At 47.7% G+C, this 16,203-nt stretch overlaps 1 protein-coding gene across 1 annotated transcript in view; it reads left to right on the plus strand.

The window, feature by feature from the left end:
• Nucleotides 1–1,090: 1,090 nt before the first annotated feature.
• Gga2 (golgi associated, gamma adaptin ear containing, ARF binding protein 2) overlaps nucleotides 1,091–16,203 on the plus strand; it is a 36,830-nt gene continuing 21,717 nt past the window's right edge. Inside the window, exons 1-4 of the mRNA XM_052763059.1 lie at nucleotides 1,091–1,288; nucleotides 10,734–10,818; nucleotides 12,217–12,292; nucleotides 14,905–15,003. Of these exons, the coding sequence (XP_052619019.1) occupies nucleotides 1,189–1,288; nucleotides 10,734–10,818; nucleotides 12,217–12,292; nucleotides 14,905–15,003 (360 nt within the window). The 5' untranslated portion in view covers nucleotides 1,091–1,188. The remainder of the gene's footprint in view (nucleotides 1,289–10,733; nucleotides 10,819–12,216; nucleotides 12,293–14,904; nucleotides 15,004–16,203) is intronic.

Below are 16,203 nucleotides of genomic sequence, written 5' to 3' on the forward strand. Positions count from 1 at the left end.
CCTGGAGGGTGGGAAATGACAGGTGAGGGATAATAGGGAAGAACTGGTGCTTCAGTGGAACCTTGTGCATTGTCTCCATTGCCTGCCAGGCTGAGGCCTCCCTTACTCTTAACAGTGCTGCCAGTAGTAGATCATTGACAGCAATGCAAAATTACTCTGGCGTCTAGACATGCATATTAATCCTGTCCACTGGGCAGACAGCTTTCTCCACTGGCTGGAGCCAGTTTTGCACCTATTTGCATGTTTGTTTCAATAGTTCTTTATTCTACATCAATTTGCCCTTTGGCTTTTCTTGTGGACATATTAATACAACATCTTGACTCCTTTAATTGAAGAGTTAAATAAAATATTTCACGTGTAAGGCTAGCATGGTAGTTTACACCTGTAGTTCCACCTCTTGGGAGGCTGAGGCAGGAGAATTACTGCAGGGTTTTAGGCTATCTTGGCCCACATAGTTCAAGAACATTTTAGACTACCGAGTGTGAGAGACCCTTCTCAAAACCAAAACCACAACAAAGCTGTAGTGGTAGCATTTGCTTTTATCATGCTTGGAATATAGTGGCAAGAGGATCAAGAGTTCTGGGTCCTTTAGCTGTGTAGTGATCAAAATCTACTGGTTACATGTGACCTTAACCCAAAACAATCAGAAAAAGGTGTGTTTATACATTAACGTGTTCACTTCTTAGAGTACGAGAATCACCACCTGCTTTTGAGAAAAGTATTCTTTCATAAAATAGGTGTTTTATAAATTATGGTGCAATGTGTCATGTAGAAAATTTAAAAAAAGTGTGGAAGCCAGAATGGAAGGTGCTCTGGGAAGACCCTAATGAATAAAAATGTTGAAAGGATGATGCTTTATTGAAATTCAGATTTAGCCAGGAGTCCAGTGTCTTCTTATCTGGGAACCCTACTTCTCAAGGAAGAAGGGACCGTAACTTGCTAGGTTGGTTTTTGATCTTTCAAGTGGTCTTGCACAAAAAGACCTCGTGAGTTGGAGGCGGCGCAGAGGAGCGGTATGGGGAGGTGGGACCAGGGTCAGAAATGGGCGTGTCCAGTAGGGACCGCCCCCATCACGTGCCTCTCTGTCCCTGCCGCGTCGGCAGCTGGAGAGAAGGCTAGGCGGCGGCGGCGGCGGCTGCAGCAGCTTTAGGGCAGGGGTAACTGCGGCCGCAGCACTGGGCTGGGCAGATGGCAGCGACGGCAGTGGCGGCGGGGACTGGAGCCCCAGCGGGGACCGAGTCGGCGTCTGGTGCCCCGGGGTCGGCGGCAGCGTTGGAGCTGTGGCTCAGTGAGTAACATCGCGCCGCACGTGATCCCGCTTCCCGCCGCCCTCGTTGACCTCCTCGGTGGGGAAGGGGTCTCTAGGCTCGCCCAGGGAATTCCGGGGACCGCAGACCACCCCACGGCTCAGTGGCCCAGCGGCCCCACCGAACAGCTGGAGCGCGAATGCCTAGTGATCTCTTGTGCCGAGCACTGTGCAGAAGGCGTTTCAGCCATTGTTAGTCAGACCCTGGGGGGAACCCGCATTTACTAACCCCTGACTGCGCAGCTTCTTTGCATATCGTTGTGTCTAAGAGCTAATGTGGCTGCTACCTTTAAGAGCAAAACCAGCCTTTTTGCCTCGGTACGGGTTTACTCTGGCCAGATTTAATTGTTCCTTGTCCTAGCTTCACGGTGGTCCCTGGAGGTGGGGTCCTTAAGATTCTCGCTTAATCTGAGGAATTGAGGTTCAGAAAGGATAAAGAATCCACCCCTTGTGTGGGCTCCACTGCATTCTGGGTGCACTGCGATGGTAACACGGGACAGTGCTCACAAAGACATTTTCAATGGGTGCTGGCTACCAGAACAGCACCTCGTTAACAGAAGCTGGAGGAAGGGCGCTTATTGAGCATAGTAGGGACTGTTTTGTTTACCTGGGGCTTGTCATAGCTGGTATACAGTGTTTTTGTGGACAATGGAGGAGGCCATATTCCAGACAGGAAACTGCAAAAACTCAGAACGAGAATGTAGAACATTCTGGGAGGGAGTAGGCCTGTTGGCCGGGAGTGCAGAGCTTAAAGAGCAGGGAATACAGAAAAGATACCTCAGGCTAATTTGCTAGTGGAAGTAAGAAGAGCATGGATGGTTTTGTATGCCACAGAAGGAACTGTATTATTTTTTAAATATTTTATATTTTGTGTGTTTGGGGTGGGGCGTGCTGCTCCTGGCTTGTGGAGGTCAGAGGACAACTGGGGAGGAGGGGTGATTTATCTCTTTAGACTCTTCTGTGGACCCTAGGACTGAAACTCAGGTGATAAGACTTGGTTGCAGGCACCTTTATCTTCAGAGTTATTGCTGGCCCCGAATTTTATATTTTAGCAGATGGGGGAGGCTGTTGGAGAGAATCTGATCCACATGTGGTGCTACAGGATGAATTGGTCGAGGGTGAGATTTCAGGTCTTTAGATAGCTGGAGGGGGGTGGTGCAGTAGGTAGGTAGGTGGGGATCAACGTTAGAATGTACTAGCTGAGTCCACCTGAAGGGTTTAATGTAAACACAGTTGCATGTGCATTACTTTGATTAAAAAAAAAAAATCTGGAGCCGCACGGTAGTGGTACTCGAGGTAGAGCCAGTGGATCTCTGTAAGTTCGAGGCCAGCCTGGTCTTCCAGGACAGCTAGAGCTCCATAGTGAGGCCCTGTCTAGGAAAACAAAACAAAACAAACAAACAAAGACCTCCCCCCAAAAAAATCCAGCAAGGATTAGCCAACACCATAGACTGCCTTCCTTCAGGGTGCACACACTGATGGACTCAGGAGATGAAGACTGGGAAGGATCCCTGGTTTCAGGAGTCAAAAGTAATTGTGGATGCCCCACCTGTGAGGAGGAGGGGATTATGTAGTGTGAAGTTTGAAGTTCTTTGCAAGATAGTCAGGAAGAGGCTCTGTTGAGCATTCAGTGGGCTCGGGGAGGGGGGGCGGGGTAAGAGCTAGAGGCGTGGTTTGGGAGCTAAGCTGCTCTGTGTGTGTGTGTGTGTGTGTGTGAAGAGCGGAGCTTTGGAGCTGGAGCAGCCTCCATATTTCCCAAGCAGACGGGACCAGTAGCCTGAAGGTGCAGAAGCAGACCTGGAAAGCTGGGCTGGGGAGAGCCACAGGGAGAGGGGTGTGGGCCATAGTTTGTTGCTTCAAAATGGAGACTGGAGGGAGGAGAACTTGGAATCTGGTAAAAGGTTATTGAGAGGCACTGAGTAAAATGGTGGAAACAGAAGGTTTGTGGAGCGGTGGAGAACAGCAGGTTTAGATTGGAGTTGGAGGAAAACGTGTATGCTGGGTAGGGTGAGAGCCAGCAGCTGCTAGTGGCTGTTTAAGAGCGCCTGTCTGCAACTGGGGCTGTCTGAGGAGTTGGCAGTTACCCCAATGTTCTTAGACCCTCTGCTCTTTCAGAGAGGGCTAGAACCAACCGTTTTATGTAAAATTCCTTGAGTTATTTCAAAGTTGGCAACTGCTTTCAAAGAAATGTGTTGAAGAGCAGTGGGATAATCTGTGGTGGGGGGTGTGTGTGCAAATGGTTTTTTATGGTGCTTGGTGTGAAAGGAAGGAGAGGGGCATCCAGTGGGAATTTGAGAGTAATGGAGAGGACACACGAACTCCTCCTCTTCCTGTGGTGCTCCTTTTGGGAGCTCCCCTCGTCTTCTGGGTCTGTGTTTGGTCACTGCAGAGGGGCTTTAAGATGTTGGAGCCCTTGGGAACCCGAATGGGAAGTATCAGGCCCGGATGTGGCCTGTAGAGGAAGAACAGCTTGTCTCGGTGAGGTGGTGAGTTCGGGGGAAGGAGATAAAGGTGGTTGCACATGCAAACTAGTAGATCCTGTCACTGCAATGGGCTTGAGGAAGGCAGGGAAGGAAGTTCAGGAGTCCTGGAAGAAAACCGAACCATGAAAGTGCACTGTGGGACTGCACAGTGTTGGAGATGGGGTTTCAACCTCTGTAATTGACATCTTGGGCCTGAGTCCCAAGCTGTGCTAGGCTGTTCTGTGCGTTACTGGACATTTAAGTTCATCTTGGTCTCCACTAGATGCCAATTATACCCCTGCCCTTGCCAGTCCTGACACCCCAAGGTATCTCCAGCCATGTCCAATTTCTCAGGATGGGTTGGGTTGGATCAGGAACCCCCTGTTTGCCCACCCCCATTTGTCCTCTCAGTTGGAGTGTCAACTGCTCATCAGAAATGTATACAGCAGGGGCTGGGGACTTGGCTAGTGCTTAACATACAAGTGTCACTACCCAAATTTAGATTCCCAGCAACCACATAAAACCAGGCATGACCACACACATCTACACACCCAGCAGTAGAGAGCAGAGACAGCAGATCTCAGGGGCTTGCTGGCTGGCCAGTCTAGGCAAACCAGAGAGCTCCAGGTTCAAAGAGAGACCTTGTCTCAAAATAAATAAAATAAAATAAAATAAAGAATAAAGGTAGAAAAGCAATTGAGAAGATATGGCAACATTAACCTCTGGCTTCCACAAGTATCTGCACAGGCTAGAGTGCGTGCGTGCGTGTGTGTGTGTGTGTGTGTGTGTGTGTGTGTGTGTGTGTACGTGTGAAGAAGGTGCTGTGTTTTAAAGCAGGAGTGCTGAGGGTGGGTACTGGTGGTAGAATGTAGAGACAAGAGTTGAAGGAGTTTGAGACATGATCAGGACAGGTGTGTAGTTGAGAAGGGTGTGTCTTGACAAGATGGAAAAGAAAGCCATTGGCAGATCTTGCCTTTACTGTCTCCTTAGAGCTTTTGGAGGATCAAAAATGTTAATACATTTTCATTTTCATAAAGGTTTTTTTTTTCTTTTTTTCTTTCTTTCTGAGACAGATTCTCACTGTGTAGCCCTGGCTTTCCTGGAACTGGGTCTATAGCCCAGGCTGGCCTCAAACACAGAGATCTGCCTGCCTCTGCCTCCCGAGTTGGGGATTAAAGACTACTGCCTTGCTGCACATTTTATGAAGTTCTTAAATAGTGCCTTAATATAGTGTATAGTAAGTGTCCAATAAACTGGATTATGGAAAGAAAGGCTTTGAATGAATAGGTGTGATCCCAACCCCAAAGCTCCATGTGGTCATTGAGATTTTGTTTCTTTTCTTGGATTTGCTCAGTTCTCTGCTCTCTGCTATACTCAGGGCAGGAATAATTCATTTCACCATAATTTTTACAAGTTACTGTTCTGTCCGTGGGCCTTTTGGCTTGAATCATGTCTGTCTCGGAATACGGATGACCAAGAGGATAAAACAGGAAAAGGATCAGACCAGTAGGATGGGAGAGAACAGAGGTGAGATCTAGCTCAACTTTGGATTTGAGAAGAGATAGTTCACCAAAGGATGAAGAAGCTGTTTCTGAAACTATGCTTTAAAAACACAAAAAGCAGCCGGGCGGTGGTGGCGCACGCCTTTAATCCCAGCACTTGGGAGGCAGAGCCAGGCGGATCACTGTGAGTTCAAGGCCAGCCTGGGCTACCAAGTGAGTTCCAGGAAAGGCGCAAAGCTACACAGAGAAACCCTGTCTTGAAACCCCCCCCCCCAAAAAAAAATAAATAAAAATAAAAATACAAAAAGCTGGGTGGTGGTGGTGCACGCCTTTAATCGCAGCACTCTGGGAGGCAGAGGCAGGTGGATCTCTGGATTCCGGCCAGCCTTGTCTATAGAGTGAGATCCAGGACAGCCAGGGCTACACAGAGAAACTCTGTCTTGAAAAAAATAAAAATAAACAAAAAGATCTTTTTTATTATATTTATTTATTGTGTATACACACAGGTCCACTTTAGTTTCCTCTCTCTACCATGTAGGTCCTAGAGATGGAACTCAGGTGATCAGGATTGGTGGCAAGGGCCTTTATGCACCGAACCATCTCTCCTGCCCAGGGGTTTTGTTTTTTGTTGTTGTTTGTTTGTTTGTTTTTTGGTTTTTCGAGACAGGGTTTCTCTGTGTAGCTTTGCGTTTTTCCTCGATCTCACTCTGTAGACCAGGCTGGCCTTGAACTCACAAAGATCCGCCTGCTTCTGCCTCCCGAGTGCTGGGGTTAAAGGCGTGCGCCACCACCGCCTGGCTATGTTTATTTGTTTTTAACAGTTTTGCTATGTAGCCTGGGCTGGAACTGGTATTTAACTCAAGGTGGTCTTGAATTTATGGCAGTCCTCCTGTCTCAGCCTCCTGAGAGCTGGAATTGCCAATTAACCAACACCGTGCCAGCCAGTGCATTTATCATTATTCCATGTGAGCGCTCTAGCATTACCCCTAATGAAAAACTCTGAGAGCTACTATGAGTGTAGTGCAAGCTGGCTGGCTGCGGGGGGTGGGGGGGTGGGGGGGGTTGGGGGGTGTCTCAAGTGTTGCCAGTACTGTGTTGTTTTTCAGGGCATGTGGTCACCTTGGTCTCTGACTGTGGATTCTAACTCTGGTCTAGTAAAAATGAAGTGTAATGAAAAGTAAAGTGGATCCCTTGTTCTTGCTTCTGCCTGGACTTGCTCCCCCATCTTCCTTCCCTCTCCACTTTTATTCCACCCCCGGGGCTCTGGATTGCAGTCTACATCTGTTTCAAAATCCAGAGCTGCACAGTTCTGCTAGCCTGGAGTCCAGATCACAGCATTCCTTCTGGTCCTGGCCGGTTTCCCTTTAGGCGGAATTGAGTGATTGATGGGCTGTAGGGTCCCAGGTTGTGGCCCTGGGGAAAAACTCCTTGGGCAGTGAGCACTGCTGGAAGGTTGAGTTGGGCTCCCAGAGGTGACCCAGCTTCTAGCCTCCAGGCTCCCCTTGCAAGCACACTCTGCCTCTAGTGACAGAGTCATGACCCTGGCGATTGGCTGGCAACTGGCTGAGATCATTTGGCTTCTCAAATGGTCACTCCAGGAGCCATTTCACGGGCAACTAGGATCTCTGCTGCTGTCTTAATACCCTTGACCCAGAGCGGAACAGGACCAGGCTTGCCGCAAATCTCAGGAACACTTTTTATTAAGCAAGTATGTGACAACAGTGTTATTTCTTGGACTCTCCTTGTCCCTTCCAGGGACAACCTCAGTAAGGAGCCTGGATGTCCATTCTCAGTGCCCTGAGGACGGTGACAGTCACAAAACAAAGAAGAGAGTCCTCGAAGGGTTTTGCTGGCTGTTCCCTTCCATCCCCCCAGCTCTTCTTTGGTTTAGATTTCTGTCAGACAGATCCCAGCAGCTGTTGTTCCTATCAGGCCCACTTGCTGGGTCCTCTGGGGGTCACTTTCTCTGTAGCTGCCTGAGACCTCTGAAATAGCTTGGACAGTCAGGGATTATGTGTTCAGGGGCATTTCAGAACTGAAATAGCCACTCTCTGGCGTCAGCCATGGCCCAGCCGGCTATCCTAGCCCCATACAGCAGACACATTCCTTCTTTAAGTGATAATCTGTGCCGGCCATGCTCTGGTGCTGGAGCAGGTAAAGGTGAGCAGTCCCCTCCTTCCTGCCTTTGTCAAGGAGCCAAGTCTTCCCACCAGGACTTGGAGCCAGGCTGACCTGGGGCCTAACTTTCGTTTGTGTGGTTTTCTTGTTCTGTGCCTGGAACAGAGTTTCCTCAGCTGCAAAGGGTGAGATGATAACATCAATGTCAGCCCTTCTGAGGACTTTGTCATGGTGTCCTACTTAAAAAAGCACCTAGAGAAAGGAAACATAAAAGTGACCCTTGAGTGAGTCCTCACCCCAAATCTAGCAGATAAAGAGGAAACATCTTATGCCACACGGAGCCTTTAGCTGCTTCCCCCGGTTAAGGGTTTGGGAGCTTTCTAACTTCCTTTACCACAGTGGACCTGCCTGTGCTGGACCCTTCCTCCCCGGGAACCCGCAGAAGGGAATGAAGGAGAAGGCTGCATTCTGCACGCTGGGCTCTCCTGGTCCTTTCTTCTGCCTCCAGCTCTAAGAGGTGTCAACCTTGACCCTGTTGTGTTCTGAAGCTGAAGCTTAAATGGTGAATCACTTCAGGTGATTCAGGCACCAAGTCGGAGAATCACTGTTGAAAAATTTATTTAAATATTTGCAGATGGTCCTTAGACCTAGAATAACTAGGCAACTTGGTTTTTTTTTTTTTTTAAAGATTTATTTTCTTTTTAGTTTTGTGTATGTGTGTTTGTACATATTAGTGTAGATGTTGGAGGAGGCCAAAAGAGAGTGCCAGGACCCCTGCAGCTGGAGTTACAGGCCATTGTGAGTGGCCCAACATGGGTGCTGGGAACTGAGCTCAGGGTCCTCCGAGCTTCCTGCACGTTCTTAACCGCTGAGCCATCACTCCAGCCCCAAGACTTACAATTAAGACAGTTATTACATTTTATTTTGTTTATTTTTAAATGATATCTCTGTGTAGGTTACCCTAGGAAGCCAGAAGATGGCATTGGATTCCATGAAGCTGGAGTTTCAGAGTTGTGAGCCACGCAGCATGGGTGCTGGGAACTGAGCTCAGGTCCTCAGCAAGAGCAGTGCCCACTCCTAAACACTGAGCTATCTCTCCAGCCACATGTTACTTAGGTTGTTATGTTCAAGTGTATGCCGAAATCAGTTATCTCTCTTCACGTGGGCCCCAGGGGTCAAACGGAGGTTGGCAGGCTTGGCAGAAGTTGCTTGACCAGCCGAGCCATCTCACCAACTTACAGATTTTGGAGGGTAAGGTTTATAGGGGTAGTCTTTTTGTGTTGTTTTGTTTTATTTTTTGTTTTTTGAGATAGGGTTTCTCTATATAATGCTGCTTGTCCTGGAACTTACTCTGTAAACCAGGCTGGCCTTGAATTCACAGAGATCCTCCTGCCTCTGCCTCCCGAGTGCTGGGATTAAAGGCGTGCACCACCACTGCCTGGCTTATTGAGGGTAATTTTATGGGAAGTCACTTCATGGTTAGTCAGGGAGCATCTGTATATCATACCTATTTGGAAAGCCTTGTGCTAAGCACTAGAGGAATAATGTGGCATATGGCTTCAAGGGTTTTAATCTCTGTAGGTACAATACAGTATATGCATTTTTTTTTAATAGGAAAAGGCAGAGACTATTGAGAATTAAATAATTATCGATTACTTACTCTGTGCCGGCACTTTGGACACTATCCCTAAATCACATAATAGTTGAAAATACTCTATTCCTAGCCGGGCATATTAGTGCAAGCCTTTAGTCCCAGCACTTGGGAGGCAGAGGCAGGCAGATCTCAAGAGTTCAAGGCCAGCCTGGTCTACAGAGCTAGTTCCAGGACAGCCAAGGCTGCACAGAGAAGCTGTGTCTTGAAAACATTAAAAAAACAAAATAAAACTATGTTTCTTATTTTATAATTGAAACAGTCAGAGAGATCGGGGACATTAATTGATGGTTGTGATTATTTAGGGTAGAGTTAGAGATCACTACCATAAAGTGGTGGTTGGAGAGGAATGCCATTAAAATGCCAGTCTGCGCCTGCTGTTGGGAAGTTGAGAACCAGCCTTGGCAAAACAGTGAGACCCTGTGAAAAAAGGAAAAAATAAAGTATTGAGGAGTCAGACATCATCTATCTATTTTGTGTGTGGTGGGAGATACAGATCAAGGAAATTTTTTTTTCTTTTGTGGTCTGGGATGGAGCCCGAGCTTCCACGTTCTAGGCAAGCGCTGTACACCTGAGCTCCACTCCAGCTCCCAAGGCAGTCTTTAGGAAAGGGTCGTGTTTGAATTGTGATCTGATTGGCAGATAGGGTTCTGCAAGATCGGGCCCTGCGTGTGTGGATGTTGGGGTGGGGGAGCTTTGATTCTCATATGACCTCACGTGATGTGGATGTGACTGTAGGAGGAGGCAGTCAGCTGACTTTAGGTTGAGGATGGAATCCTGGGTAATCAGGAGGGGAGAGACTTGGTACTGGAGCAGTATGGGGCTACTGGCCAACCAGCGTTTTATTAAACCAGTGTACAAAAGCATTATCCCACAGCAGGAGGGCGTTTTTTTTCTAGCAGAAGGAATTCTGAGAAGTCTTTAAAAGTTCTTAAAATTATGTTTTAGTGTGTGTGTGTGTGTGTGTGTGTGTGTGTGTGTGTGCGCGCGCGCGTGCGCGCGCGTGCGCGTGCCGCACTACAGTGCAAAAGTGAAAGTCAGAGGACAACTTTTTGGAGTCAGTTCTTTCCTTCCACCAAGTAGGATCAACTCAAGTCACGGAGCTTGCTGGCAAGTGCCTTTACCCAGGGATCCATCTCATTTCCTGAGGAGTCTTAAAGAGAGGGTAGGCATCTGAGGGGAGGAAAAGACTTCTGGGGTAGTGAAATAATAACATCAGATTTCACCCCTGAAAATAGATCTCGGCCAGGACAAGGGTGGACCACCCAGAGTCAAGGATGTTGTAGAAAAACCTAGAACCAAAACAGGCTCCCTGTGGTGGGATATTGTCTCTCTGTTATGGGGCTAAGAAACTGACAGCTCCCAAATGCTACCCCAGCCAACCACCCACCTTGCAAAGCCAGGATGGGGGCTCCTGACATTGAAGAAGGTACACACAGACCAGTTTGGCCCTAGAAATGGCCGTTTGCTTACTAATCAGTTTTCTCATTCCTGCGTCCAGCATATCTTCAGGAACGGCCTAACATTGCTGGCACATGGCGCTTGGCTGCGGTGAACAACACAGGCGTCGTCCCTGCCCCTCTCAGCCACTGCCCACTGATCTGACCTCTAGAGTGATGATGTCACAGCCTATGCAGAAGGCACACATTTCTTATGTTACGCTTTCTTTAACTTTATTGTTGATTCCTTGACAGACAAAGCCACAGACCCAAGCACGGTGGAGCAGGATTGGTCAGCCATCCAGAATTTCTGTGAGCAGGTGAACACCGACCCCAATGGGTAAGCTCCTTAGAGACACACTTGACTTTGGGGGCATCAGACCCTTGTCTCGGGGGCCTGCAGCTGGGAATGTTTTCATTTCATTCTAGTCCCCTCCCCCCACAATCTAAGCAAATTGGTATTTTAATAAGAAATGGTTTTGCACTGTTGCTTTTTTTGTTTGTTTGTTTGTTTTTTTTTGAGACAGGGTCTCTCTATGAAGTCCTGGCTGCCCTAGAGCTCCATATGTAAACCATGCTGGCCTTGAACTCACAGAGAACCTCCTGCCTCTGCCTCCTGAATGTTGGAATTAAAGGTGCAACTGTACCATGACTGGCTATTTTTTTTAACTAAGACTTTTTTAAATTGTGTTATGTTATAAAACAAATTGAACTAGGTTTCCCAAAGATGGGAAACATACTGATGCATTGGTTATGATTAAAAAATTTAAGAAAGCTGGGTGTGGTGGTGCATCCCTTTAGTCCCAGTACTCAGGAGGCAGAGACAGGCAGGTCTCTGTGAGTTTAAGGCTAGCCTGTTCTACAAAGAGAGTTCCAGGACAGCCAGGATTCTTACATAAAGAAACCCTGTCTCAAACAAATAATTAAGAAAGATTTATTTAAATTTATGTTGTGTTTTGTCTGCATGTATGTAAATGCAGTACATGCCTGCCTGGTATCCACAGAATAGAAGAGGTCAGATTCCCTGACGGGAGTTCTGGGGACAGTTGTAAGCTGCCTTTGGGTGCTGGGAACTGAACCCAGATCCTCTGCATGTGCACCAAGTGCTTTTAACTGCTGAGCCATCTCCTAGCACCCTGTTTATTATTATGATTAAATGTACTCTTTTACGTAGGAGAAAGAATGGCAAGGCTTTACTTTATTATTTCTTTATTTGTGGTAATGAAAATTGGACTCAGAGCCTTAAGTGTGCTGAGCATGCACTCCACCACTGAATCACATCTCCACCCTAGAGCAAGATTGTTTTGGATTTATTTCCAAAGCCCCTGCAAAGGAGCTGAGAAATAGCAATTTATGCAGATGTTGACCTACATGGTGCTCCGTAGTCAGCTGTTTGGAGCGTGCTCAGAGCTTTCACTCTTCCTGATGTCGTGTTCACTGAGTAGTTGTCATAGGATGGATGGCGTCTGCGTTGCTCTGAGCCTGCTGTTCTGGGAGTGGCAAGGGGAGTATGATGTAGCCCCAGGCACATGCTGGCTCCAAGTACTACAGACGGAGGAGCTAGGGGGGGAGGGCATCAGTGTCTCACAGGTGTGTTCCTAAGCTCTGCCGGGTATACCTTTCCTCTGCTTTGGAACCCCTTTCTGAAAGAGGGGCAGCTTGAAATGAGTGTGTGCTGCTAGGTTGCTTAGGTGGTCCGCCCCACCCTGAGTCCAGTCCTGTTTTGATTTTTCTTAAGCCCGACACATGCGCCCTGGCTACTGGCCCACAAGATCCAGTCTCCACAAGAGAAGGAAGCCCTTTACGCCCTGACGGTGAGTTAGTGGGCTGGCCACTCAGCCCACACATTCCTGTCCCAACTCTAGAAAGAGCACTGAGGTCACCATACAAGTTCTCCTTTCCAGGCATTGACAACAGGCTAGGGGGTTTCCCAGATGCGTACTATGATAGTCCTTAGCCCGCTTTGGGAGAAGGAAAGGAGGGGTTCACATCTGTTTGCCTCCCCGACTTGGAACAGGGCTGGCAACCGACAGTGAACACAAATGAAAGATGGAATTGGTGTGTGCTGGGCTGTGCTGGGCTGTGTCTATACAGGGCAGCTGCTGTGCAAGCCTCGATCATGCTTGCCATGCCTAAGTTTGGGCCAGTGTTACTGGAATTTTCATGTTCCCAAAAGTCCAGATTTTAATATCTGAATATGTAGATATTAATGGAAACAAAAAAGGATTTACTTTTATGTGTATGAGTATTTTGCCTACATGTAAGTATGTACACTATATGCATTCCTAGATGCCTATAGAGGTCCAAGAGGACACAGGTTCCCTTGGACCTGAAGTTGTAAACCCTCATGTGGGTGCTGGGAATTGACCCTGGTTCCTCAGGAAGAGAAGCAGATCTTAGCCACTCAGTCCTCTCTCCAGCCTCCCCCTCCCTTTTTTTTTTAAAAAAAAAAGTGAAGTAGTTCCTAGTTCTAGAATTGAAAATAAGGATAATTACTATCTGTAAAAGAAAGTTGGAGGCTGGCTGTGTAATTCCAGCACTTGGGAGATCAAGGCAAGAGGATCCCAGGTAGAGATCAGCCTGGGGGAAAAATGGTGTGGTGGTACAGGCCTATAATTCCAGCATTCTGGAGGCAGAGGCAATGGGATTGCTGTAAGTTTGAGACTAGTCTGGGCTAGATAGGGAGTCCTAGGTCAGTCAGGGCTATGATATGAGGCTCTGTCTCAGAAACAAGCAGATTGATTTGATATGTTTAAAAGTCATTGTGGGTGGGACATGGTGGCTAATGCCTTCTTTTTTTTTTTTTGGCCGGGGGGTGGGGGGGTGTTTGGTTTTTCGAGACAGGGTTTCTCTCTGTAGCTTTGGAGCCTGTCCTGGACTAGCTCTGTAGACCAGGCTGGCCTCGAACTCACAGAGATCCACCTGCCTCTGCCTCCCGAGTGCTGGGATTACAGGCATGCGCCACCACCGCCCGGCGGCTTATGCCTTTAATCCCAGCATTTGGGAGACAGAGGCAAGCTAATCTTTGAGTTTGAGGCCAGCCTGGTCTACATATGAATTTTCAGAACAGTTAGGGATACATAATAGAGAGATCTTGTCTCCAAAAAAGAAAAGAAAGAAAAAGGAAAAACTAGTCTGGGCTCAGGAATGCAGTCCTAGCTTGCCTTTGGAAACCAAGGGTAGTGGAGCAAGCAGTCCTTAGACACTGTGAGCCAGGTTTCTACCACTGGGGATGGACGGGGAGACCTGGAGGCCAGTTTTACTTGCCCAGAGTCATCTAAACATCCCCCTGAACCTCTTCTGGACACTGACATGGCAGTTTTTAACAGAGGACATTGTTGTTTTAAGACAGAGTCTCACTGTGTGCCCCTCCTGGCCTGGAACTGGCTGGGTAGACCAGACGGGCTTTCAACTCAGAGATCCACCTGCTTCTGCTGGGATTAAAGATGTGTGTCACCATATGTGGCCATTGTTTGTTGTTGGCATTTTAAAATATTTATTTTATGTGTATCAGTGTTTTGTCTACCTTGATGTATGTTTGTGCATCACACGTGTCACACATGTGCCTGGTGCCTGGGAAGGCCAGAAGAGGGTGTCAGATCTCCTAGAACTGGAGTTACAGACAGTATACAGCACCATGTGGATGCCGGGAATTGAACTAGGAATGGAACTCAGGTCCTTTGTTAGGGCAGCTAGTCTTCTTCTTCTTCTTCTTTTTTTAAAGATTTATTTATTTTATTGTATGTGTATGGGTATTTTGTCTGCATGCACAGATATGTGCACCACATGCATGCCTGGTGCCATGGATTCCCTGAAACTGGAATTACAGACAGTTGTAAGCTGCTATGTGGGTGCTGGGAATTGAACCTGGGTCCTCTAGAGGAGCAGCCAGTACTCTTAACTGCTGAGACATTTCTCCAGCCCCGTCTTTCTCCCCCCCCCCCCCCCCCCCCCCCCCCCCAATAGAGTTTGTCTGTGTAGCTCTGGCTGTCCTGGAACTTACTCTGTAGACCAGGCTGTTTTGGGTTTTGTTTGTTTGGTACAGGAACTCATGTAGTCCAGACTGGTTTTGAACTCAGCAATGTAGCTAAGGATGAATTTCAAAAACTTATCCTCCTGCCTACTTCCCAAGTGCTGGGATTACAGGTGTGCTCACTCAGTTGTGCTGCTGGGGCTGGAACTGAGAGCTGAAAGCGTGCTAGCAAAGGCTACCAACTGAGCCTCAGCCCAGCAAAGTTTTCTTCATCAGAAGGTGTTTGCTTTCTCCTAAAGGCCGGGGGTCTTAAGAAAGGACTTGAAGGAGAGGTAGCTCTGATTCTACACATCAGCAGCTGAGCTCTGTAAGCCTCGAGGCGAGCCTGCTGTGGTGCTTGAAGGCGAGCGAGCCTGTGATGCTGGCTTTCCCTTATGGGGATCTTGTCTGCAGGTTCTGGAGATGTGCATGAACTACTGCGGGGAGAAGTTCCACAATGAGGTGGCCAAGTTCCGCTTCCTGAACGAGTTGATCAAAGTATTGTCCCCAAAGGTGAGTACGTGGACTTGGCATGCTCACTATGTTGTACCTGTACCCCACTTTCAGACTTTGTCACGCTGCAGATGAAAGGCTGGCCTGGTCTCGGACAGAACCTGCCTGTGTGTCGGGAGCAGAGAGAGTCGTTCGTGCAAAAGCTGTCTCCCTGCCGACGTTTGGAAGGACAGTCAGGTTCAGAGCTAACCCCTGTCCCTCCAGTGCTGGCATTTCTGTTTTTCCTTGAAAACGGCATTGCCTAGCCGGGCAGTAGCGGTGCACGCCTTTAATCCCAGCACTCAGGGAAGACAGGCAGGTGGATCTCTGTGAGTTCCAGGACAGCTTGGTCTACAGAGTGAGTTCCAGGACAGCCAGGGCTACACAGAGAAATCCTATCTTGAAAAACCAAAAAAAAAAAAAACCTTCAAAAAACAAAAACCCCAAAATGGCATCATCTGTTTGTGAGCTGTGTGACCTACAGGAGGTGAGGGACTGTAGAATGAGGCCCAGGTTTCCTGGCAGTGACAACGGAGTGATAAGCAGGTGTGACTATGTCACATCGCCTTTTGCCTTGTCCCTGTACTTTATTCCTAGCACTTGTATTAGGCTATGTCACCCACCTGCCACTGAGTGCATGTGAGTTCTTTCCTGTATAGAACCTGTAGACAGAGTTTTCTTTGGGCCACCAGCTCACAAATAACAGCATGGAGACTTACTATGAATTATGAAAGCTTGGCCTTAGCTTAGGCTTGTTCCTAACTAGTTCTTATAACTTAAATTAACCCATATCTTTTTTTTTTTTTTTTTTTTTTTTTTTTTTTATTTATTTTCTGTGGTTGCTGGGAATTGAACTCAGGACCTCTGGTAGAGCAGCCAGTGCTCCTAACCTCTGAGCCATCTCTCCAGCCCCGAACCCATATCTTTTAATCTACATTCTTTTTTTTTTTTTTTTCATTTCTCATCCGCCCTGCCCCCTTCCCGGTCCTTCCTCCCCCCCCACCTTAATCTACATTCTTTTACATGGCTCAGTTGTTATCTTTACTCTCTACTGCCCATCCTGCTTCTTCCGTGTCTGACTGGTGACTTCCATCTTTTTCCCAGAGATCTCTCTCTGCCCAGAAGTCCCGCCTATCTCTCCTGCCTAGCTATTGGCCATTCAGTTTTTTATTACATCAGTCACAGCAACACATCTTCACAGTGTACAAATATCCCACAACA

This window comes from Peromyscus californicus, unplaced genomic scaffold, assembly GCF_007827085.1.
Source record: "Peromyscus californicus insignis strain IS unplaced genomic scaffold, ASM782708v3 Scaffold_4__1_contigs__length_199733344, whole genome shotgun sequence".
NCBI lineage: Eukaryota > Metazoa > Chordata > Mammalia > Rodentia > Cricetidae > Peromyscus > Peromyscus californicus.